Source organism: Bombina bombina, chromosome 6, assembly GCF_027579735.1.
Source record: "Bombina bombina isolate aBomBom1 chromosome 6, aBomBom1.pri, whole genome shotgun sequence".
Lineage (NCBI taxonomy): Eukaryota > Metazoa > Chordata > Amphibia > Anura > Bombinatoridae > Bombina > Bombina bombina.
In genome coordinates, this window is record NC_069504.1 from 696,331,327 (window position 1) to 696,356,487 (window position 25,161).

Here is a 25,161-nt window from a genome sequence, read left to right on the forward strand (position 1 = left end):
GTCCTGTACATATCCTGGCAATTTACACTCAAAAGCAAGAATCAATTTAATTAAATACTTTATCAGCATCTGAATTATTTTATTACCATTTGCTTATATTTAGGTAGTTTTTTCAGCCTGTTTATATTGACATTTTTGATAATGAGTTGATTTTAAAAGGGAACTTAGGGTTGAAAAACAGCTGTTAATTATAATTTATGTAATCTACAGTCAGTATATAAAGGCAGAAGTCTATGTAAATATCGGCATTACACAAGACAGATTTGCGTTGCTTCGGTTCGCACTGTCAGGCCAGGCCTGGGTACAACAGTAAGGTAGACTCTCTGCTTTGTGTCTGGCGGTTGACCACATGCATATGCTCATGTTGGTAATGCTCAATAAGATGAACAACGCTGGGAAATATCTAGAGAGGCGATAAGAAAAAAAAAAAGAAATAAAAGAAAATTAAAAAACGTTAAAGACATAAAGGAGGCAGACATTGGAAGCCAAGTGAAACTAAATAAAGTAAATGACAACAAAGAACAAAATTTGAAATAGGTGTAGGTGAAAAAAAATTTGGTGTGATAGGGAGATTGGAAGGAAGAAAAAGAAAATCATATTATTGGTTTGAGGAAATGATAGATAAAGGTCAGAGTGAATAGGTAAAGGAGGAAAACAGACATGACAGGAATATGAGAAATGTTACATTAAGCAAGATTTTATAACAGCACATGCCTGTTACTCTGATGTATAAGAGCTAAACATCTGAGCATTACCCCCAGGCAGCGTTTGTACTAAAGGATGTTAAAATATCTGAAATGCATCCTGTGAAGTGTGGCAGCCTTTAATCATTTCTGTTCTGGATCAATGATTTTAAACCCTTATTAAATAAAAAAAATCGAAATTGGATGAGTTTATATTTTTGAACTTTTTAATTTCAATGCAGTTTTTAACGTGTCCTCACATTGTATAAACTGACTTCTTAAAGGGACAGTCTATTAAACTTAATTAAATTAAGTTTAATTAATTAAACTTTCATGAGTCAGATAGGGAATGACATTTTAAACAACTTTCCAATTTACTTTTATCATCAAATTTGCTTTGTTCTCTTGGTATTCTTTGTTGAAAGCTAAACCTATGTAGGCTCATATGCTAATTTCTAAGCCCTTGAAAGCCGCCTCTTATCTCAGTGTATTTTGACAATTTTTCACAGCTAGACAGCGCTAGTTCATGTGGGCCATATAGATAACATTGTCCTCACTCCCATGGAGTTACAAATGAGTCAGCACTGATTGGCTAAAATGCAAGTCTGTAAAAAAAATAAAAAATCAAGGGGGCAGTCTGCAGAGGCTTAAATACAAAAAGTATAATAATATAACCGTGTTGGTTATGCAAAACTTAGGAATGGGTAAAAAACATAAATTATGCTTACCTGATAATTTCATTTCCATCGAGGGGAGGAGAATCCACGGCTTCATTCCTTACTATTGGGAATTAAGAACCTGGCCACCAGGAGGAGGCAAAGACACCCCAGCCAAAGGCTTAAATACCTCACCCACTTCCCTCATCCCCCAGTCATTCTGCCGAGGGAACCAGGAACAGTAGGAGAAATATCAGGGTAAAAAAGGTGCAGGAAGATGATAAATTTAGGGCCGCCAGACGGAGATACGGGCGGGAGCCGTGGACTCTTCTCACCTCGATGGAAATTAAATTATCAGGTGAGCATAATTTATGTTTTCCATCTAAAGGGGAGAAGAGTCCACGGCTTCATTCATTACTATTGGGAACATATACCCAAGCTCTAGGGGACACTGAATGAAACCGAGAGGGAAAAGGCGGACCCTAATCTGAGGGCACCACAGCCTGCAAAACCTTTCTCCCAAAAACAGCTTCCGCAGAAGCAAAAACGTCAAATTTGTAAAACGTTGTAAAAGTGTGTAAGGAGGACCAGGTAGCCACCTTACAAATTTGCTCCATAGAGGCCTCATTCTTGAAGGCCCAAGACGAAGCCACAGCTCTAGTTGAATGAGCCGTGATCCTCTGAGGAGGCTTATGTCCCGCCATCTCATAAGCCAAGTGAATTAAGCTCCTCAACCAAAAAGACAAAGTAGCAGCAGAGGCCCTTTGCCCCTTGCCCTTCCCAGAATACACCACAAAAAGAGATGTAGACTGTCTGAAATCCTTTGTACCCTGAAGATAGAACTTCAAGGCACGAACCACATCCAGGTTATGAAGTAACCTCTCCTTTGAAGAGGAAGGGTTAGGACACAAAGAAGGAACAACTATTTCCTGATTGATGTTACGGTTAGACACCACCATGGGGAGAAACCCCAACCAAGTGCGAAGTACAGCTTTATCCGCATGAAACACCAGATAAGGAGGGTCACATTGCAAGGCAGCTAGTTCAGATACTCTACGTGCCGATGCAATAGCCAACAGGAAGAGAACCTTCCAGGACAGAATCTTAATGTCTATGGAATGCATAGGTTCAAACGGAACCCTCTGCATAACCTTAAGTACTAAGTTTAAGCTCCAAGGCGGAGCCGACTGTCTAAAGACATGGCTGATTCTAGACAGAACCTGAACAAAAGATTGAATGTCGTCTCCTATGCAACAAAACTGATAATGCCGAAATTCTTCCCTTTAAGGAACTAGCGGCAAGACCCTTTTCCAAACCATCTTGGAGAAAGGACAGAATCCTGGATACCTTCACCTTATGCCAAGGATATCCATGCTTCTCACACCAGGACAAGTAAGCCCTCCACACCTTATGGTCGATGTGACGAGTGACCGGATTCTTTGCCTGAATTAGAGTATCAATCACACTTTCAGAAAAGCCTCTCTTGGGTAAGACTAGGCATTCAATCTCCACGCAGTCACCCTCAGAGAATCTAGATTTCGATGTTGAAAGGGGCCTTGTGACAGCAGATCCCTACGACAGGGTAACCTCCACGGCAGAGAGGATGACATCCCCACCAGATTCGCAAACCACGTCCTCCACGGCCATGAAGGAGTAATCAGAATGGCCAAAGCCCACTCCTGTTTGATGCGTGCCACTACACGAGGTAGAAGTGGCATGGGTGGAAAAATGTAAGCTAGGCTGAATCCCCAAGGCATACAGGCGTATAATTTGCGTATTCAGGCATATAATTTGCATATTGGCATTGAAGATGAAAGAATTGTCGATCTTCAGCGCTTTAATATTCTCCTGTATCTCGTCGATGAATGTCTCCCCCTCGACCATTTCACACAGGGATTCACACCAATATTTTGCAGCTCCAGCGACCGCCGCAACGGCCGCTGCTGGCTGAAAAACAAACCCTGTGTGCTGAAAAATCTTTCTCAACATGTTTTCCAGTTTTTTTATCCATGGGCTCCTTAAACGACGAACTATCCTCGAGAGGTATAGTCGCCCGCTTCGCAAGCGTATAGATATCCCCATCCACCTTAGGGATGGTACCCCACAGCTCAAGCTGAGAGTCCGGAATGGGAAACAGTTTTTTAAAGGAAGAAGGGAAAAAGGAAGAACCTAATTGCTCCCATTCGTTTTTAATAATATTAGCTATCTTAACGGGAACCGGGAAGGACTGAGGTACTACCCTGTCCTCGTATACCTTGTCAAGCTTAGGAATTGCAGGTTCCTCCGGTATCTTAGGTTCCGGTACCTCCACAGTAGCAAGCACCTGCCATAACAGAAAGCGCAAAGTCTCCATCCTAAACCTATAACCCGGCTCCTTGGCCGCCGGAGGGTTAGAGGTTTAGATGACACGGACTCCGACCCAGAAGGGGCCTCCTCCGAAGAGTCGTAGTGGACCTCATCCTCGCATAGAGCCTCTGGATCTCCCATCGGCAAGGACAAACACTGGGCCGGGCCGCTATGATAAACCCTACACTTGCACTTAGCAGAACGTGGTAAGACATGGATCACTTTTGAAACCGCCGATTCCAGTTGGTCCGCAAAGTCTGACGACCAACGTTGACCAATGCGCTGCATGTGCAATCAGAGATAAATGTAGGTAATGCACCTCCCGGGACGAAGAAACCTCAGAGGTGGACGGCTCAGTAGTACTAGACATCCATTTACATTTAGATGTTGTAACTTTATCAAGGCATGTGGAACATAGTTGAGCAGGCTGATCTACCAGAACCTCCTCACAATAAACACAGGAATGAGACTTTATTAAGGAAGGAGAGAATTCCAACACGCCAGAGTCCTCCATCGCTTGTGCGCTTGGTTAGACTAACTCTATTTAGTTAAAAGGCACCTTTATACCACCAATGAATGGCCGGGGCACTCACCACCTCCTAGGATCCGGACTACAGAAACCGCTACGTCTCCTGTGCCACAGATCAACAGGAAGAATAGATAGCCACACCCATCACATGGAATGCCTGGCAGGACCGCCCCTGCACTAGGGAAAAACGCACCAAAAAACGGCAGCACAAGATTCCCAAGTAACCTGAAAGTTCCACATATTGCCAGAGCCTCATCTCGCACATAACGCAGCGATGACAGAATAAACAATATCATGTATAAACCCCCCTGTTCAATAATCCCTCTTCCAGGAATATTAACCCTTTGATTGTGTAAAACGCCACACTGTGACCCTGTCTTCTATGTTATCATTATTAAGAAAAAATGAAACGATCTTACCAGAATCTACACCGTGGAAAAGGAACACAGCCCTTCAAGTGTGACAGGTTAGTAGCCTCACTCCTGACATAAACTTGAGTGAAGAAAGCAGGCAGCGAAACTTGTCAACGCTGATTGCTTATGGAGCTGTTAATATGAGTCGGGATGGTTTCGCAAAAAGACTCTCCCTGCATCTCTGGACTCTAACTTTCGCCCAGGCTCTCACTGAGAGGCTGATAGGACTACTTAAAACTCCAGTCCCACTGCAAAGAGTACTACCCTCCATAAGAGACTACTCCGGCACTCCTCTGCCATCCTCCTGTGATGAAAGGCAAAGAATGACTGGGGGATAAGAGAAGTGGGGGAGGTATTTCAGCCTTTGGCTGGGTTGTCTTTGCCTCCTCCTGGTGGCCAGGTTCTTAATTCCCAATAGTAATGAATGAAGCGGTGGACTTTCCTCCCCTTTAGATGGATTAGCTATCTTTTTAAACATTAAAAATTCTGGAGTAGACGGTCTCTTTCATTTATCTAATTCACAGTAAGCATATGTTTGAATAGTAATATAAACTGGGCAAAACTTGTTATAAAAAAATCACTAAGTGGTAGGTTATACTTAATAGAAACCATTGAATAGAATAGAATTAAGGAAGGAGAGAATTCCAACACGCCAGAGTCCTCCATCGCTTGTGCGCTTGGTTAGACTAACTCTATTTAGTAAAAAGGCACCTTTATACCACCAATGAATGGCCAGGGCACTCACCACCTCCTAGGATCCGGACTACAGAAACCGCTACGTCTCCTGTGCCACAGATCAACAGGAAGAATAGATAGCCACACCCATCACATGGAATGCCTGGCAGGACCGCCCCTGCACTAGGGAAAAACACACCAAAAAACGGCAGCACAAGATTCCCAAGTAACCTGAAAGTTCCACATATTGCCAGAGCCTCATCTCGCACATAACGCAGCAATGACAGAATAAACAATATCATGTATAAACCCCCCTGTTCAATAATCAATACCTGTTCAATAAACAATAGAAGCAATTAGTCAAGGAACCAACTCGTAAGGAAGCTATATTAGATCTAATACTTACAAACAGTGATACAGTTTCAGATGTGTCTGTAGGTGAGAACTTAGGATCATGTGCAGGAACTGTCCACCCAGACTAAAACAAAAGTTTTAGACTTTAGGACGGCAGATTTTTCATTAATGGGAGAATACCTAAAAAACTATTTAAAGGGGAAAACTCTTATTACAGGGGTTCAAGAACAGTGGGAATTTGTGAAAGGTGCCATTTTAGATGCAACCGCACACTGTATTAGACATGTCTGTAAAAGTAAAAGAAAGCGGAAACCAATTTGGTTTTCCAAAGAAGTAGCACATGCTGTTAAGACAAAAAAGATAGCTTATAAAAATTACAGACACACACAAGCAGATGATGATATGAAAATATGGAGACTCCAACAAAAAAAGACTAAGCAGTTAATTAGGAAGGTTAAAGCTCATGCAGAAGAGAAGATAGCACAGTCAGTAAAACATGGGGACAAAACATTCTTTAGATATATCAGTGAAAGAAGAAAAATAAGGTAGGAATAGTAAAATTGAAATCAGTTGATGGTAGAATAATAGGAGATAAGCAGATTGCAGACTGTCTCAATGATTACTTCTGTTCTGTTTTCACAAAAGATTGTGAAGATACAATGTCTACATTAAGGGATGCTACGAAAAATAGAAACAAGCTTAACAGTGATCTTTTTTTTAAAATAAATGTTACAAAGGCAGTGGGTCCTGATAATATTCATCCAAGGGTTTTAAAAGAACTTCGATCAGTGCTAACTGTCCCATTAACTGATCTGTTTAATCAGTCACTATTAACAGGAGCTGTCCCAGATGATTGGAGAATAGCAAATGTAATACCTCTTCATAAAAAGGGCAGTAGAGAAGATTCTGGCAACTACAGGCCAGTTAGTTTAACTTCAGTAGTAGGGAAATTAATGGAAAGCCTCTTAAAAGAAAGAATTATGACTTACATAAAGACAAACAATTTAGAGGACCAAAATCAACATGGTTTTACTTCAGGGAGATCATGTCAGACTAATCTAATTGACTTCTTGATTATGTAACAAAAGTATTAGACAAGGGTGGAGCAGTTGATGTAGCATATCTAGATTTCAGCAAAGCATTTGACACCGTCCCACACAATAAACTTATTCACAAACTATATCTCCTTGGTCTAGATTCAAAAATTGTGAACTGGGTGGAATGCTGGCTTAAGGACAGAAAACAAAGTGTCTTAGTAAATGGAGTTCATTCAGCAGAGGGGGATGTTACTAGTGGTGTTCCTCAGGGGTCAGTTCTGGGGCCTGTTTTGTTTAACATATTTATCTGTGATATCAGCAAAGGGCTACAGGGGAAAGTATGTCTCTTTGCAGATGATACAAAAATTTGCAACAGAGTGGATGTTCCAGGGGGGGGGGGGTAGACAAAATGAGAAGTGATATACAACAATTGGAGGATTGGACAAACGACTGGGATCTAAAGTTTAACACAGCAAAGTGTAAAATAATGCATTTAGGGAAGAAAAATCCAAATGTTAATTACAGACTCAATGACACTTTACTGACTGTTACAGATGAGGAACAGGACTTGGGAATTATTATTTCAGATGATTTAAAACTTAGTAAACAATGTAGTAATGCAGCGAGTAAGGCTAGCAGAATGCTTGGATGTATTGGTAGAGGTATTTGCAGCAGAAATAGTAAGGTTCTTATGCCACTTTATAGATCATTAGTTAGGCCTCATCTTGCGTATTGTGTGCAGTTCTGGAGGCCATATCTTCAGAAGGATATTAACAAACTTCAATCTGTGCAAAGGAGGGCTACCAAAATGGTACATGGTCTAAAAAATAAAACTTACCAGGATAGGCTCAATGACCTAAATATGTATAGCTTAGAGGAGAGAAGGGAAAGAGGTGATATGATAGCAACTTTCAAGTACATTAAAGGGTTTAGTAAAACTGAGGCTGTGGGTATTTTACATAAAATGGAAAATTCAAGAACAAGGGGTCATGAGCTCAAGCTAAAGGGTAGTAGATTCAGGAGTAATTTGAGGAAGCACTTCTTTACAGAAAGAGTGATTGATTTATGGAATAAACTTCCTCAAGAGGTAGTAGCAACAAACACTGTGGGGGACTTTAAAAATGCATGGGACAAGCATAAGGCTATCCTACGAACTAGGTAAGTTTATACTGTTAGGTAAGGTCGGGCAGACTTGCTGGGCCTATGGCTCTTATCTGCCGTCAATATCTATGTTTCTATGTTTCTATATTGCAATATGTATTATTCATCATTTTAAAATGATTTTAGATTTTGTTTTTAACTTGATTTGTGCAGTATCCATTACTTCCTATCACAGCCCTACAAGGAGGCTGGCGTCTCTACAAGAAATCTTATCTAGGTGGATGTCAAATCGTCTAGAGTAACTTGAGCTGGCTTAGTGTTTAGTGAATTCAAGAGAAACAGTAAGTCTGTTTTGCTCATGCTCAGGAGAGGCAGAATGCAACTTAAGTTCAAAAGATGTCTGGTCATCTCCGGAAGGGCTACAATGAGAGTGCTCTTTGTGCAAGAAAATAAGTAGTTTGTTTGTTATTTTTTACACAATCTGTTTCTTGTTATGTTTGCTTTGATTTAACTTATTTGTTCTTACTAAAGGAGCATGGTTTCATATCCTTTTAAAGAGAAATCAAACACCCGTTTTGTGTAAAAATTGTGTTTTGTCCCATGCTTCCTAGAGAGGCCATAAAGCAAACTCTCTAACCTAGGTTTTTGGTCTCCTAGGAAGCATGGGACAAATACTTTACATAAAAGTAAGAGGTTTTTAATGTATTTTTTAAGATCTATTGAAGACAATCTAAAAAAGTATCTGTGATTTTTAAATTTGTGAGGGATAATAAACTAAGATGTAATTATGTTGTTTGTTTTGCATGAAAATGTTAACTTAAAGCAGTGGTCTCAAAGTACATATGTGACCCACAAGATAGTTTAATCAGGCCCTCTCTTGTTTATTCAGTAAATTATTAATTTGGCCCTATCAAATTTTTTCGGGTTCTAAGAGGTGTAAGAAGCTGATGTTCTATATAGGCACTCACAAGATAAACATATAGACAAGTATGCATTGTCCATGTAGACTACCATTAGGCCCTGCTTGGATAAATGTCACTTTTTCTTCAGTTCCAGAATGATCACTTCAGTTGGCACAAGATAAATATACACTGTGTATGTCTAATCGACTACAACTCCTGCTATGCACTACTACTTGGGTAAACGTCACTTAAAGTTTCTAGTATATCCAGTTCCAGAGCACTCACTCTGTTGAAGTTCCACCCATGGGAGAAGGACACTTGGCCAGTGGCCCCCGGATACAGTAAGCTTGATACCCCTGATTTTAAGGGACAGTAAAGTTAAAATTAAACTTTAATGCTTCAGAAAGAGCATGCTACTCAAAACAACCTTCCAATTTGCTTCTATAATCAAATCAAATGTTTTATCTTTGTTGAAGCGTATACCTAGGTAGTCTTAGGAGCAGCAGTGCACTGCTGGGAGCTAGATGGTGACTGGTGGCTGCACATATATGCCTCTTGTCATTGGTTTACCAAATATGTTCAGCTAGCTCCCAGTAGTGGATTGCTTTTCCCTAATCTACTCTTTAACAAAGGATACCAAGTGAACAAAGCAAATTTGTTAGTAGATGTAAATTGAAAAGTTGTTTGAAATGACATGCTCTGTCTGAATCAGGAAAGTTCCATTTTGACTTTACTGTCTCTTTAAAACTATTTAAACTGATTTTGAAACAAATGGAAATGCTTGTTAGTTCACAGCTCATTCCTATCAACAGATTTTTCACTGTGTAACACATTAGCCTGAAACAAAAAGTTGTTATTTTTTAAAAAAGATAGATAATCCCTTTAATACCCATTCCCCAGTTTTGTATAACCAACACTTATATTAATATTCTTTTTACTCTGTGATTACCTTGTATCTAAACCCCTGCAGACTGCTCCCTTATCTCAGTTCTTTTGACAGACTTGCATTTTAGCCAATCAGTTCTGACTCAAAAATAACTCCAACAAAGAATACCAAAGCAAAGCATATTTGATGATAAAATTAAATTGGAAAGTTGTATAAAATTGCATCCCCTATCTGAATCATGCAAGTTTTATGTTGACTAGACTGTCGCTTTAATATCACAGCTAGCATGACACAATGTCCAGAAATATATTTTCTTCTATAGGAATAGAGTTTTCTAACTGATTCAAGAAAAGATGACTCACTGCATCTCATAGGCACCTAAATATTTATGTCATTGCTACAAGGGTGAAGAAATCTATTGTTAAGTTTCTATTGGGTTTTCTGCTTTAAAAGCGCACTATAAATCACATACTTTATCTGGGCAGCTATGTGGTATATTCTAATACTTTAGCTTATCTTGTGATTTTTCAAAAAAAAAAAATTGACTATTAGAGTCCAATGATTTTTGTAGATAATCATTTAATAAGTTTTTCTTAAGGTTTATAATACACTCTTATGTTTGTAACACAGAAAGTACTGTAGGAAAATAAAAAATAGGCCGGAAAGTAGCGTAATATATATCTATACCTATATATATATATATGGTCCATAGATATATGGTCTAATATATATGGTTCAAATATTGGTTTTAAACAAGTTAAAGAATCTTAGTAAAAAAAATACATTAATAAAGTTTGTGAGCTCAATCTCCTCTTATATACATCAGGAGACTTACCTTCTCATTCCGCTTGCCCTCCTTCCCTAGCGTATACCCTCTGGATCCAACTGCCCGTATGGGGATATTGTAAATGTTGTCCTTACACAGCAAGGCTAGTGTATAAGGCTGTAGCCGTTTCTGAGCAGAACTGAGACGCACCAAGAAACAGCCGTCCTGGTTAAAAAAAAATGCATAATCTAGTAAGCATTATAAAGAGTGGTTAAATAGTATAGTAATAAAAAGAGGGCATTATAACACTACGTAGGAGTTATAGCGAATATGAATGGAGACAAACAGTTATGGGCAGTGTAAGGGACAGAGATAAATGCATGGATCAGCTACTTGGTGAAATAGAAAAAAAAAACAACGGTAGTTTATATTTATTAAAACATAGAAAAAGGATAAAAGAACCAGTAGGAGTCAAATAGAAGTTAAATAAAATAATCATAGTGTGAGTTATACAATTAGCTTTATTTATAGATGATTGTGAAGTTGCTGAGGTGAAGTTAAGATCATTTATTGAGCATCACTTTCACTATATTTTTGAAAATAAAACCTATTGCTAAATGGATAAAAGAATTAAAGGGACACTAAACCCAAAATTTTTCTTTAATGATTCAGATAGAGCATGCAATTTTAAGCAACTTTCTAATTTATTCCTGATATCAATTTTTCTTTGTTCTCTTGCTATCTTTATTTTAAAAGCAGGAATGTAAAACTTAAAGGGACATAAAACCCAATTTGTTTCTTTCATGGTTCAGATAGAGAATGCAAATTTAAACAACTTGCTAATTTACTTCTATGATCTAATTTGTTTCATTCGCTTGGTATCATTTGTTGAAAGAGCAGCAATGCACTAATGGTTTCTAACTGAATTCATGGGTGAGCCAATAACAATCGATATATATATGCAGCCACCAATCAACAGCTAGAACCTAGAGGCTAGATTACAAGTTTTGCGGTAAGAGCTGCTCGGTGCTAACTTGCAAGTTACTGTAACCGCTCACATCCCTCTAGTGCTGCTATTACAGGTTTACAAAAACCCAGCGTTAGCAGGCAATATTGCAGTGTAAAGCAAAATTGAGCTCAATACCAGCGCTGCAGTGAGCTGGTTTTACGTGCTCGATTTCCCCATAGACATCAATGGGGAGAGCCGGCTGAAAAAAAGCCCAACACCTGCAATAAAGGAGCGTAAAGCTCCGTAACGCAGCCCCATTGATTCCTATGGGGAAACAAAAGTTATGTTTACACCTAACACCCTAACATAAACCCCGAGTCTAAACACCCCTAATCTGCCGCCCCCGACATCACCGACACCTACATTACACTTATTAACCCCTAATCTGCCACCCCTGACATCGCTGCCACCTACCTACACTTATTAACCCCTAATCTGCCGCCCGAATGTCGCCGCCACCTACACTTATTAACCCCTAATCTGCCGCCCCCGACATTGCCAACACCTACATTATACTTATTAACCCCTAATCTGCTGCCCCCGACATCGCCGCCACCTACATTACACTTATTAACCCCTAATCTACTGCCCCCAATGTCGCCGCCACCTAACTACACTTATTAACCCCTAATCTGATGCCCCAATGTTGTCGCTACTACCTACACTTTTTAACCCCTAATCTGCTGCCCCCAATGTCGCCGCCACCTACCTACACTTATTAACCCCTAATCTGCCGCCACCTACCTACACTTATTAACCCCTAATCTGCTGCCCCCAATGTCGCCGCCACCTACCTACACTTATTAACCCCTAATCTGCCGCCCCTAATGTTGGCGCCACTATACTAAAGTTATTAACCCCTAACCCTAAGTCTAACCCTAACACCCCTAACTTAAATATAATTAAAATAAATCTAAATAAAACCTACAATTAATAACCAAATAATTCCTATTTAAAACTAAATACTTACCTATAAAATAAACCATAAGATAGCAACAATATAACTAATAGTTACATTGTATCTATCTTAGGTTTTATTTTTATTTCACAGCTAAGTTTGTATTTATTTTAACTAGGTAGACTAGTTACTAAATAGTTATTAACTATTTACTGACTATCTAGCTAAAATAAATACAAATTTACCTGTAAAATAAAACCTAACCTGAGTTACACTAACGCCTAACATTACACTACAATTAAATCAATTACATTAATTAAACACAATTAACTAAATTACAAAAACAAACAAACACTAAATTACATAAAATAAAAAAGAAATGATCAAATATTTAAACTAATTACACCTAATCTAATAGCCCTAGAAAATAAAAAAGCCCCCCCCCAAAATAAAAAAAAACCCTAGCCTACAATAAACTACCAATAGCCCTTAAAAGGGCCTTTTTGCGGGGCATTGCCCCAAAGAAATCAGCTCTTTTACCTGTAAAAAAAAATACAAACACCCTCCCAACAGTAAAACCCACCACCCACACAACCAAACCCCCCAAATAAAAACCTAACTAAAAAAACCTAAGCTCCCGATTGCCCTGAAAAGAGCATTTGTATTGGCATTGCCCTTAAAAGGGTCTTCATCCAAGCGGCAGGAAGTGGTCCTCCAGATAGGCAGAAGTTTTCATCCAGATGGCATCTTCTATCTTCATCCATCTGGCGCGGAGCGGCTCCATGTTCAAGACATCCGGCGCGGAGCATCCTCTTCTTCCGACGGCAACTGAAGAATGAAGGTTCCTTTAAGGTACGTCATCCAAGATGGCGTCCCTTGAATTCCTAATGGCTGATAGAATTCTATCAGCCAATCGGAATTAAAGGTGAAAAATTCCTATTGGCTGATGCAATCAGCCAATAGGATTGAGCTTAGTGAGTGTTAGGGTTAGGGTTAGTCTTAGGGTTAGGGGTTAATAACTTTAGTATAATGGCCGCGACGTTGGGGGCGGAAGATTAGGGGTTAATAAATGTAGGTAGGTGACGGTGACGTTAGGGGCGGTAGATTAGGGGTTAATAAGTGTAATGTAGGTGGCGACGAGGTCGGGGCAGCAGATTAGGGGTTAATATGTTTATTATAGTGGCAGCAATGTCCAGAGCGGCAGATTAGGGGTTAATAATTTTATTTTGCTGTTTTCGATGCAGGAGGGCCTCGGTTTAGGGGTTAACAGGTAGTTTATGGGTGTTAGTGTATTTTTTAGCACTTTAGTTATGAGTTTTATGTTACAGCGTTGTAGCATAAAACCCATAACTACTGACTTTCAGAGTACGGATCTTGACGGTATAGTCTGTACAGATCACTTTTTGGCCTCCCAGGCAGACTCATGATACCGGCGCTGTGGAAGTCCCATTGAAAAATGACTTTTGGAAAGCTGCGGTAGTTACGTTGCATTACGGCCAAAAAAGTGTGCGGTGCAGCTAAACCTGCAAGACTCGTAATACCAGCGGTAGTGAAAAAGAGCCATAACACTGCTTTTTCACTCATACCGCAAAACTTGTAATCTAGCTGTAGGTTCTCTGCTGCTCATGAGCTTGCCTAGATAAACCTTTCAGCAAAGGATAACAAGAGAACGAAGCAAATTAAATAATAGAAGTACATTGGAAAGTTGTTTAAAATTGTGTTCTCTATCTGAAAGAATAATGTTGGCCCTTTAAGAGTCGGCCCATTTTTGGTTGAAAACCTTGATTATGCTTGCTTATTGGTTTCTAAATGTAGCCACCAATAAGCAAGCTCTATCCAGGATGCTGAACCTAAAATGGGCTGGCTCCTAAGCTTTAAATCATTAAAGAAAAAATTTGGGTTTAGTGTCCCTTTAAAACCACAACAATTTCAGAAACACAACTGAAGCACAGCTAATGTAAATCTTTGTGTAATATATTCATAATGTTTTATTATGGAAAAGTGGTCTCGCTGGATAGAATGAAATGTGTTTTAGAGACCTCACAGACACTAACGAAGGGCAGACTGCTGGGAATTCTGGGAACAAGGTCAGGATTTTTCAGCTATACTAACGCCAAGCCTGCAGAATTCATCAAGACTGTATTGCCCTTGTGAAGTATCTTGTCTCAGGATCGTGTCTCGCTAGTTCAAAGCTGAAGAGGTTGGCTCAATTTTTTTTCATATTTTCTTTTTTCCATCTGTTAGTGTTTTATTGTGGGTGTTTTTCCCCATTTTAATTGTTATGAGTTTATATGAACTTATAATCTGTTTTTAGTCTTTTGCATTCACTTCATTTACACACAAGTTGTGCTTTTCTGTGAGTCACCCACACAAACCATAGCTTGCTCTTTTTTAACAGACCACATATGTTTACTATTAGTTTAATTTAATTTAATTCATTTTCTTTTTCTCTTTTTTTTTTGTACAGGATCTAATTTTATTTTGTCTTTTTCTCTGTCGTTAATGACCCATCTTAAGCCTATTAAATTGAGCTAAACATATTTCCACATTGCATTACCTGCTGCTGGTGTATGTTGGCTTTTTAGGATAGAGGATTCAACTAATATGTAATTATATTATTTTTTTAAGACCTTCTTACATGATTCTATCTATCATCCATTTATCTATCTATCTATCTATCTATCTATCTATCTATCTATCTATCTATCTATCTACCTACCTATCATCTACCTATCATCTACCTACCTATCTATCTATCTATCTATCTATCTATCTATCTATCTATCATCTTTTCAGCAATGTTGTATGTGAAGTTGTAAAAGGGACAGTCTACTTCATAATTTTTTAAAAGAAAGATAATCCCTTTATTACCCATTCCCCAGTTTTGGATAACCAACACTGTTATATTAATACACTTTTTACCTCTGTGATTACCTTGTATCTAAGCCTATACAGACTGCCCCCTTATAGCAGTTATTTTGACAGACTTGCATTTTAGCAAATCAGTGCTTACACATAAATAACTCCACAGGAGTGAGCACAATGTTATCTATATTGCACACATGAACTAGCGCTGTCTAGCTTTGAAAAACTGTCAAAATGCACTGAGATAAGACGGGGCCTTCAAGGGCTTAGAAATTATTATACAAACCTACATAGGTTTAGCTTTCAACAACAAATACCAAAGGAACAAAGCAAATTTGATGATAAAAGTAAATTGGAAAGTTGTTTAAAATTGCATTCCCTATCTGAATCATGAAACTTTAATTTTGACTATACTGTCCCTTTAATAAATAACAATGGCAGCTATTATTTTCATTTGTTACTTAATTTAAAAACATACACAGAGATTACGAGTTTTGCGCTAACAGGGGTGTGTTGCTAATGAGCATTTTTTTTTCACCGCTCACTTAAGACAACAATGGTATTACAGGTTTTTTTAAACCCGGCGTTAGCCGCAAAAAGGTGAGCGTAGAACAAAATTTAGCTCCACATCTCACCTCAATACCAGCGTTACTTATGGTAGTGGTGAGCTGGCAAAACGTGCTTGTGCACAATTTCCCCATAGGAATCAATGGGGCAGAATCGGCTGAAAAAAACCTAACACCTGCAAAAAAGCAGCGTTCAGCTTCTAACGCAGCCCCATTGATTCCTATGGGGAAACAAAAGTTATGTCTACACCTAACACCCTAACATGAACCCCGAGTCTAAACATCCCTAATCATACACTTATTAACCCCTAATCTTCCTCCCCTGACATCGCCGACACCTGCATAATATTATTAACCCCTAATCTGCCGCTCCGGACACCGCCGCCACCTACATTATCCCTATGAACCCCTAATCTGCTGCCCCCAACATCGCCGACACCTACTTTTTATTTAATAACCCCTACTCTGCCGCCCCCAATGTCGCCGCCACTTAACTACACTTATTAACCTCTAATCTGCCGCCACCAACGTTGCCGCCACTATAATAAAGTTATTAGGGGTTAATAGGTAGTTTATGGGTGTTAGTGTACTTTTAAGCACTTTAGTTAAGAGTTTTATGCTACGGCGTTAACCCATAAAACTCTTAACTACTGACTTTTAAATGCGGTAGGAGTCTTGACAGGAGAGGGTCTACCGCTCACTTCTTCCAAGACTCGTAATACCGGCGTTAGGCAAGTCCCATTGAAAAGATAGGATACGCAATTGACGTAAGGGGATTTCCGGTAAGCTCGAGTCGCAGAAAAAAAGTGAGCGGTACACCTGTACCTGCCAGACTTGTAATACCAGCGGGCGTTAAAAAGCAGAGTTGGGACCTCTCAACGCTGCTTTTTAAGGCTAACGCAAGACTCATAATCTAACCAATAGTTTATGCTTACTTGATAAATTCTTTACTCCTGGGAATCACTCTTTCCTACCACTAGGAGGAGACAAAGATTTCCAAACCCCAAGAACTCTATAAAACCCCTCCCACCTCACCAGTACCTCAGTCCATTGATAAAACATTCTAAAAAAAAACAAGAAGAGACAACTGGTCTGATAGAATGAGGTTGACCTGCTTCCAAGAAAGCTACAGTATATAAAACAGAAGATACAACAAAGAAGCCAAAGTAACAGCAGAAAGTATCTGCCCTTTCAGAGAACCAGCAAGACTGAACAAACTAAAAGTTTATCTGAAAACCTTAGTAGTGTCTACAAACCACTACAAAGCTCTAACAAAATCCAAAACATGGAAGAGGTCACTGAATAATTCTAAGGATTAAGACATAGAGAAGGATCAACAAAGTTCCAAATAATATTGTCAGAAAACACAATTTTATCCTAAAAAAAATACAATAAGGAGGAATACAAGAAAGAGTAGAAGCTCTTCTATCAAATGAGAATGCTAAAATAAATAAAACTTCCAGAAATAAGTTTAATATCCACCTTATGCATAGGTTCAAAAGGAGGAACCTGCAAAATCCTCAAGACCAAATAAAGGTTCCAAAGAGGAAAAATTGGGTAATAACAGTCTTAATTCTAGGCCAGACTAAAATGAAACCATGAATGACAGGAAGATTAGAAATCTTCTATGGAACATAACTAAAAAGGGCAGAATCTGACCCTTCAAAGAACACAGTAACAGAAGGAAATAGGCAAACTGCAATGAGTCCTTATTTGATGGAGTTAAATCTTCACCAGGACCAAACACAAACACAATCCCTATATTCCCTTTCCTCTTAACAGCATAGGTATTACCTCAAAGGATGATTCTTGCTGCAAACAAGCTGAAGTAGGCTCTCCTCAATCGGGCACTGTCCATGGGCTCCATGGGCCGAGATCCACTCTGCAGCTGTGTCAGCTGATTGCCCAGCGTGCATTCTCTACACGCTGATCCGAATCCGGAAGCGAGGTTCCTCTGACATCACGAACGACGTATGTGCGGGGGAGGGAAGAAGTGGAGGTACCTGGACTTACTGCAAACACCCGACCAGGCGGGTACAGTGGTTCCACGGACTGTTAGCAAAGCAAAAATAACAGAAGGTGTGAAGCCGCTGTGAGATAAAAATGTAGTTCCTTTATTCAATAAATATTTTTAAAAGCTGGGAGGCAACCTATAGAAGTAGAAAGGCAGTGCACCAAGGCAGTAGAAAGGTGTGCTGCCTTTCTACTTCTATTAGTTGCCTCCCAGCTTTTAAAAATATTTGTTGAATAAAGGAACTGCATTTTTATCTCACAGCAGCTCCACATCTTCTGTTATTTTTCCTTCAAAGAACAGGCAGATACACCCATATCCAAACCATCCCGTAAAATACATTAACTGAACAAATAGTTAAAAGACAAAGAGAGTTTCTGATTCTATCTCAATGCCATCAAGCCGAGATAATCTGGATAGAAAAAAGGATCTTAAAATATATGATCTGGATGCAAAATAAGCAGCCAAGGAAAGAAACTTGACATCAGAACCAAATCTGCATTCTAAATTTGGCATGAACAAGCTGAATCACCAAAGTTCATCCTGACAAATCCTTGCAATAACCCTGGGAAAAACGACCAAAGATGAAAAAATAAGTATACCATTGATTTACCAGAGCATCCAAAAACACAGTTCAAAGATCATTGGACCTTGCACAGCACCTGGAAATTTGAGATTCAACCAAGAGGCAATCAAAACAATCTCTGTACGACCCCAAAGAGCTATTATCTGATAGAACAGCAAAGATTAGACAGCAATACTTTCCTCATAACTGGGGAACTGTAAGTTCCCCCCTGATGATTGACATAAGCTAAAGATGAAACATAGTCTAATCTGAAAACAGAGCAAATACTTCCCTTTTCTTTAGAGTCCTACCCTGAAGAGCACTGAATTGAACAGAGTTTAGAAACATAAATAGGTAACCTTGCCGCCCAAGAAGACCAAACTCCTTATGCCTTCAGAAACCCACAGAGGGCCCCCAAATCCTGAAAAAAAACCTTGCATCTGTAAAGACCAAGTATGAAAGTATGAACAAAAAAAGCCCCCTGTATAAAGAGCTAATAGTTCAGCCACCAAGACAGAAACAGACTAGTACTGGAATGTAAACGAGTCCTCAGAGACAACAGAGTATGGTGCCTGTATCATAGTAAAAGATACAAATCTGAAAAGGGCTCATATGAAAATGAGCAAATGGAATAGTAATCACAGCCGCAAACATGAGACCTGACAACTCCATGCAACAAGCCTACTGAAGGAAATAAACAGAGACTGAAAGTTCTAGCAGGCAAACTCCAGCTTCAACAGTCTTTGCTCTATCCAAGAAAGTCTCATAGAAACGGAATCAATTTAAGCCCCCTTTATCTAAGGCACCAGTAAACTGTTTTGAAAAATAACTTTCCAACCATGTTGTTGAAGAAACAACAGCAGTCTGCAGGAGAGGAATACGACTTACTGTACAGATGGAGCTTAAACCAAGATATCATTCAGGTCAGGAAATACTGCAATACCCTGAGATCTGATTACAGAAAAGAGAATATCCAAAACCTTGGAGAATATTCTGAAAGATGTAAGATCAAACGGAAGAGCACAAACCTGAAAAATCATGTCTAAAAAAACAAACCACAGATACCTATGAAGTTCCCTGAAGTAAAAACATAAATCCTTAAAATCTATTGTGGACATAAACTGACCTTGCAGAATAGTCTAAAACGTTTCCATTTTGAAAGAAGGAACTTGAAAGACTTGCTCAAGATATCTAGATCAGAATTGATCTAACAATTCCCTCCTACTTAGGAACAATAAATAGGTTGGAGTTCCCATCTACCTGAGTCTTTACAGGGAACCTATATAGGAGAGAAAAAACCTTCCCTTGGCAGGCCTTGATCTGAAACCTATTCAACATCCTTGAGACTATAACTACTCAAGGAATGGTTAAGGCACTGAAGCATTTACAAATACTATTTTATTATTTACAAACTGAACCAGGGAACCAGAGAATCTCTGATACTGGGTGAAGGAAAAAGATTTATGAGCCCTATTCTGACAAAAGGGACAAAACACAAATATGAGCTTTAAAAATACCCTTGGACTTCTAGTCCTGAGGAAAAAAGCTCCTTAAACTGCAGACACCATAGATATAATAGAGATCCAAACCAAAATCAAATAAAATCTTTCCCTGTAAAGAAAGAGTTAAAAAGTCTGGAAATAGAAATCATGCTAAGATTCTAGTTATAATGATTTTCTAGAAAGAACAGCTAAAGGCATTAATGAATGATGTTAAAAAATACATTACACAAGAAAGCATTTGTACATTTAAACATAAAGAAGTTTTAAAAATGTTAATGTCAGAATCATGAGAAATCTGCCCAGAAAGACTGTATAATCAAAAGAACAAGCAACAGCCTCATCAGCAATAGATACTGTATTATGGGACTAAAAATATAACTTGCTTTCATATAAGACCTCTTAAATAAGGATTATAATTTCCTATCTAAAGGACTAGAAAGAAAGCACTATCTTCCAAAGGAATGTAGTACATTTAGCCAGAGTAAAAATGGCCCCAACCATTTTGGGAATTTGGGACAAGAATTACACCAAGGGATTTAACTAAGGGTTTAAAAAACAGTATTTAAACATTTAACTGGTATATTCCCATCTAATTTAGTATCATTAAACTCTAAAGTAAGTAACAAAGAAAAAATGCCCTTGAAAAAAGAATGAATATGCTTAACATAAAACAAAATAAAAGGATGGCATTAATAAGATCAACCTACAACACCACCTCTTCTGAGGACACAGCAGCCTCAAAACTAGGAACATTAACCTAAGCAGGCTAAAAACTAGTAGAAGGTAAAGGCTGAACTAACCTTTTACACTTAGTTGAAAGAGGCATGCGCATAAACATTTCATCAGTGTTGTTCAGATTAAATTCTTACTTTCAGGAGAAAGTAGTATATTCTTCCTGTAAAGAACAAACACACATCTTTATTCTTCGACCACCTCCAGTGGAGGCAAAGACAAGACTGAAGTACTGCTGAGGTGGGAGGGGTTTTATAGAGTTCTTGGGGTTTGGGAATCTTTGTCTCCTCCTTATGGTAGGGAAGAGTAAATCCCAGGAGTAATGGATCAGGGACTCTCATCACCTGTATGAAAGAAATAAATGGTATGAAATGCTACAACCAAAACCTATTATAATAATTCATCCTTTTCATTTAAGTATGTTGCGAGTCGTCATTGAAGTGTCCTTTTTTCGCCCTTAAATCTGGTCACCCCAGTACAGGGGCAATATTTCAGTATAGTAATTTGAAAGCATGTTTCATCATTTTAGTTTTCTATATAGAGAATCAGTTTTGATTTACAAGGCTTTTTTATGCTTTTATCCTTTCACCCAAACACAAATTATATGAAAGTTCTCAGTGTCTACAAGCAAAACAATAGATATCTTTTTAATAGGACACAGGTTTTATTGTGCCTATACTACCATTTCAAAGTCATAAAGTACAGTGTGTAAACCTGCATCAGTTCCAATAGACTACCTTGTTAAAAATAACCATTACCTAATCTAAGCAACTATAGTTTGGCTAAGATGTAATTTAATAAATGGCAGAGGTAATGTCAGCGTGTTTTGTGCATTCGCAAAACCAATGTTGATTCCGATAACTTTTTTGGGTTACCTGATAAGCTGATAAGTGTTGTCTACAGTTTATCAAGTCCATTTAGCTTTGGAATTGGATAAGTAAATGGCCATGAAAATGTGTCAATAATTATCAAAAAATATGAATTTTAAACAAGGAAAACAGGAGTGGAGGGCCAATAAACAATTATAATGGCTTATTGTAATAGAGTCGACATTGAAAATGTCTCATGTGATAACTCTCAAACAATAGATTGTCATCAGACCCTAAATATGATAACAGAAGTGAACTGAAACATCTCTTAAAGGGGCAGTCGTCTTGAAAATTGTTTAAAAAAGATAGATAATTTTGTTACCCATTCCCCAGTTTTGCATAACCAACACTGTTATATTAATACACTTTTTACCTCTGTGATTACTAAGCCTCTGCAGACTGCCCCCTTATCTCAGCTCTTTTGACAGACATGCATTTTAGCCAATCAGTGCTTACTCATAATTAACTCCACGGGAGTGAGCACAATGTTATCTATATTTAATACATGAGCTACCACTGTTTGGCGGTGTAAAGCTGATAAAATGCACTGAAATAAGTGGTTGCCTTCAAGGTCTTAGAAATCAGCCTATAAGCTTACATAGGTTTAGCCTTCAACAAAGAATACCAAGAGAACAAAGCACATTTGATGATAAAAGGAAATTGGAAAGTTGTTTAAAACTGCATGCCCTATCTGAATCATGAAAGTCTAAAATTGACTTTACTTTCCCTTTAAAATAGCTTACTCTATCTGAATCATGATAATTTATTTTTTGTTATTCATGTCTCTAACATTGCCGTCACGTTTGCACTCCATTTTGCTTTAGAGGAGGGTACAGACAGTATTTGGAGCATACACATGTATGGGTAATTCCCATTTGGTTACCAGCTGTATCATCGGCAGTAAAGCTGCAGGAGCATAACTTTGACCATGTATTTAACCACTTTGCGTGAGTAAAACACATAGGGCCAGATTACATGTGGAGCGCAAACGTTTGCTTGAGCGCAATCACGATTTACGCTAGAATCATTACCGCAACTTCAGAGCTCTGGTTAACTGTTTTGCGAAACTGAAAAGTTGCACAAAACACATCAACAATACATTACAAAGTACAGTTACACTCATAATAACCCTATCTAATAAAAATTATTCAAAAAAAGATTGCACACAAAAGTTATAAGGGCTCAAAGGTAGGAGGTTTTAGGTGTAAGGGGGAAAAAAGGCAGGCAAAGGGCTTTACAATACATATACATGTCTAAATATGTACAGTATATGTATGTATATACAGTATATACTGTATGTATTTATATGTGTATATATGTATTTACAGGCATATATACACATATAAACACCTAAATACATATGTTCAAATATATAGACATATATATATATATATATATATATATATATATATATATATATATATACTGTATATGTGTGCATTATATATTGTACAAAAAAAATCAGATATATGTAGAAATATGTATGAAGAACATTGGAATGAGAAATATTCATATTTTCATGTCAGACTAGCGCACATGAGAATATGTGATCGGGATTGAGAGTGGGGTGTTAGCTTTTTTTCTCCCTTTTTTCTCCATTGACTTCTATGGGGGAATACGTGAATGCGCAAGCAATATTTTTTGCTCAGCTTTTGTGCGCATTAGATTAGCGTGTGAGCGAAAACAGTTTACTTTCAAATCATAATAGGAGCGCAACCAGACGAGCACAAAAAGCTTACTTCTAGTGCAATAACCGCTCGAGTAATCTGGCCCATAGTAAAATAAATGAATTTGGATAAACATAAAATGCAAAGAAATATACGGCTAGATTACGAGTTTTGCGTTAGAGGCTGTGCGGTGCTAACGAGCAGTTTATGCTCACCGCTCACTTACAGACAGCGCTGGTATTACGGGTTTTTACAAACCAGACAAGAAGTGAGCGTGGAACAAAATTTTGCTCATTACCGCACTCCAATACCAGCGCTGCTTACTTTAGCGGTGAGCTGGTGTAACGTGCTCGTGCACGATTTCCCCATAGGAATCAACGGGGAGAGCCGGATGAAAAAAGTCTAACACCTGCAAAAAATCAGCGTAAAACTCCCTAACACAGCCCCATTGATTCCTATGGGGAAATAAAAGTTATGTCTACACCTAACACCCTCACATGAACCTTGAGTATAAACACCCCTAATCTTACATTTATTAATCCCTAATCTGCCGCCCCCTGACATCGCCGCAACCTACATTATATTATTAACCACTAATCTGCCGCTCCAAACACCGCCGCCACCTACATTATACTTATGAACCCCTAATCTGCTGCCCCCAACATCGCCAACACCTACATTATATTTATTAACCTCTAATCTGCCTTCCCCAATGTCGCCGCAACCTACCTACACTTCTTAACCCCTAATCTGCCGCCCCCAACGTCGCCGCCACTATAATAAACATATTAACCCCTAAACCGCCGCACTCCCGCATCGCAAACATTAGTTAAATATTATTAACCCCTAATCTGCCATCCTTAACATCGCTGCCACCTACCTACATTTATTAACCCTTAATCTGCCGCCCCAACGTCGCCGCCACTATTCTAAATTTATTAACCCCTAAACCTAAGTCTAACCCTAACCCCCACTAACTTAAATATAATTTAAATAAATCTAAATAAAATTACTATAATTAACTAAATAATTCCTATTTAAAACTAAATACTTACCTATAAAGTAAACCCTAAGCTAGCTACAATATCATTTATTTAATTGTATTTAATTGTATTTAATTTAGGGAATTAATTTAAATATAGTGTAGTGTTAGGTGTTAGTGTAATTTAGGTTAGGTTTTATTTTACAGGTAAATTTGTTTTTATTTTAACTAGGTAGTTATTAAATAGTTAATAACTATTTAGTAACTATTCTACCTAGTTAAAATAAATACAAACTTGCCTGTAAAATAAAAATAAACTATTAGTTATAGTGTAGCTATCTTAGGGTTTATTTTATAGGTAAGTATTTACTTTTAAATAGGAATAATTTAGTTAATGATAGTTATTTTTATTTAGATTTATTTAAATTATATTTAAGTTAGGGGGTGTTAGGGTTAGACTTAGATTTAGGGGTTAATAACTTTAATATAGTGGCGGCGAAGTTGGGGGTGGCAGATTAGGGGTTAATAAATGTAGGTAGGTGTCGGCGATGTTAGGGACGGCAGATTAGGGGTTAATAATATTTAACTAGTGTTTGTGATGCGGGAGTGCGGCAGTTTAGGGGTTAATATATTTATTATAGTGGTGACGATGTCCGGTTCGGCAGATTAGGGGTTAAAAAATTTATTTTTAATGCTTGCGATGCGGGAGGGCCTCGGTTTAGTTGTTAATTGGTAGTTTATGGGTGTTAGTGTACTTTTTAGCACTTTAGTTAAGAGTTTTATAATACGGCGTTGTAGTGTAAAACTCTTAACTACTGACTTTAAAATGCGGTACCAGTCTTGACAGGAGAGGGTGTACAGCTCACTTTTTGTCAGACTCATAATACCGGCGCTATGCAAGTCCCATTGAAAAAAGAGGATACGCTATTGACATAAATGGATATGCAGTATTTCCAAGTCTGGCCAAAAAAGTGAGCAGTACACCTGTACCTGCAAGACTCGTAATACCAGCGGGCGTTAAAAAGCAGCGTTAGGACCTCTTAACGCTGCTTTTTAACCCTAATGCACAACTCATAATCTAGCCGATAGCATTTTATTTGTACACTAGAATGCTCATTTAAAGCAGTATAAAACAGTGCAATAAGTA

At 38.3% G+C, this 25,161-nt stretch overlaps 1 protein-coding gene across 1 annotated transcript in view; it reads right to left on the reverse strand.

Annotated features, from left to right (window-relative positions):
• Positions 1-286: 286 nt before the first annotated feature.
• SH2D6 (SH2 domain containing 6) overlaps positions 287-25,161 on the reverse strand; it is a 32,567-nt gene continuing 7,692 nt past the window's right edge. The window contains exons 5-6 of the mRNA XM_053719387.1: positions 10,418-10,573; positions 287-403 (exon numbers count right to left, since the gene is read on the reverse strand). Coding sequence (XP_053575362.1) covers positions 287-403; positions 10,418-10,573 — 273 coding nt within the window. The remainder of the gene's footprint in view (positions 404-10,417; positions 10,574-25,161) is intronic.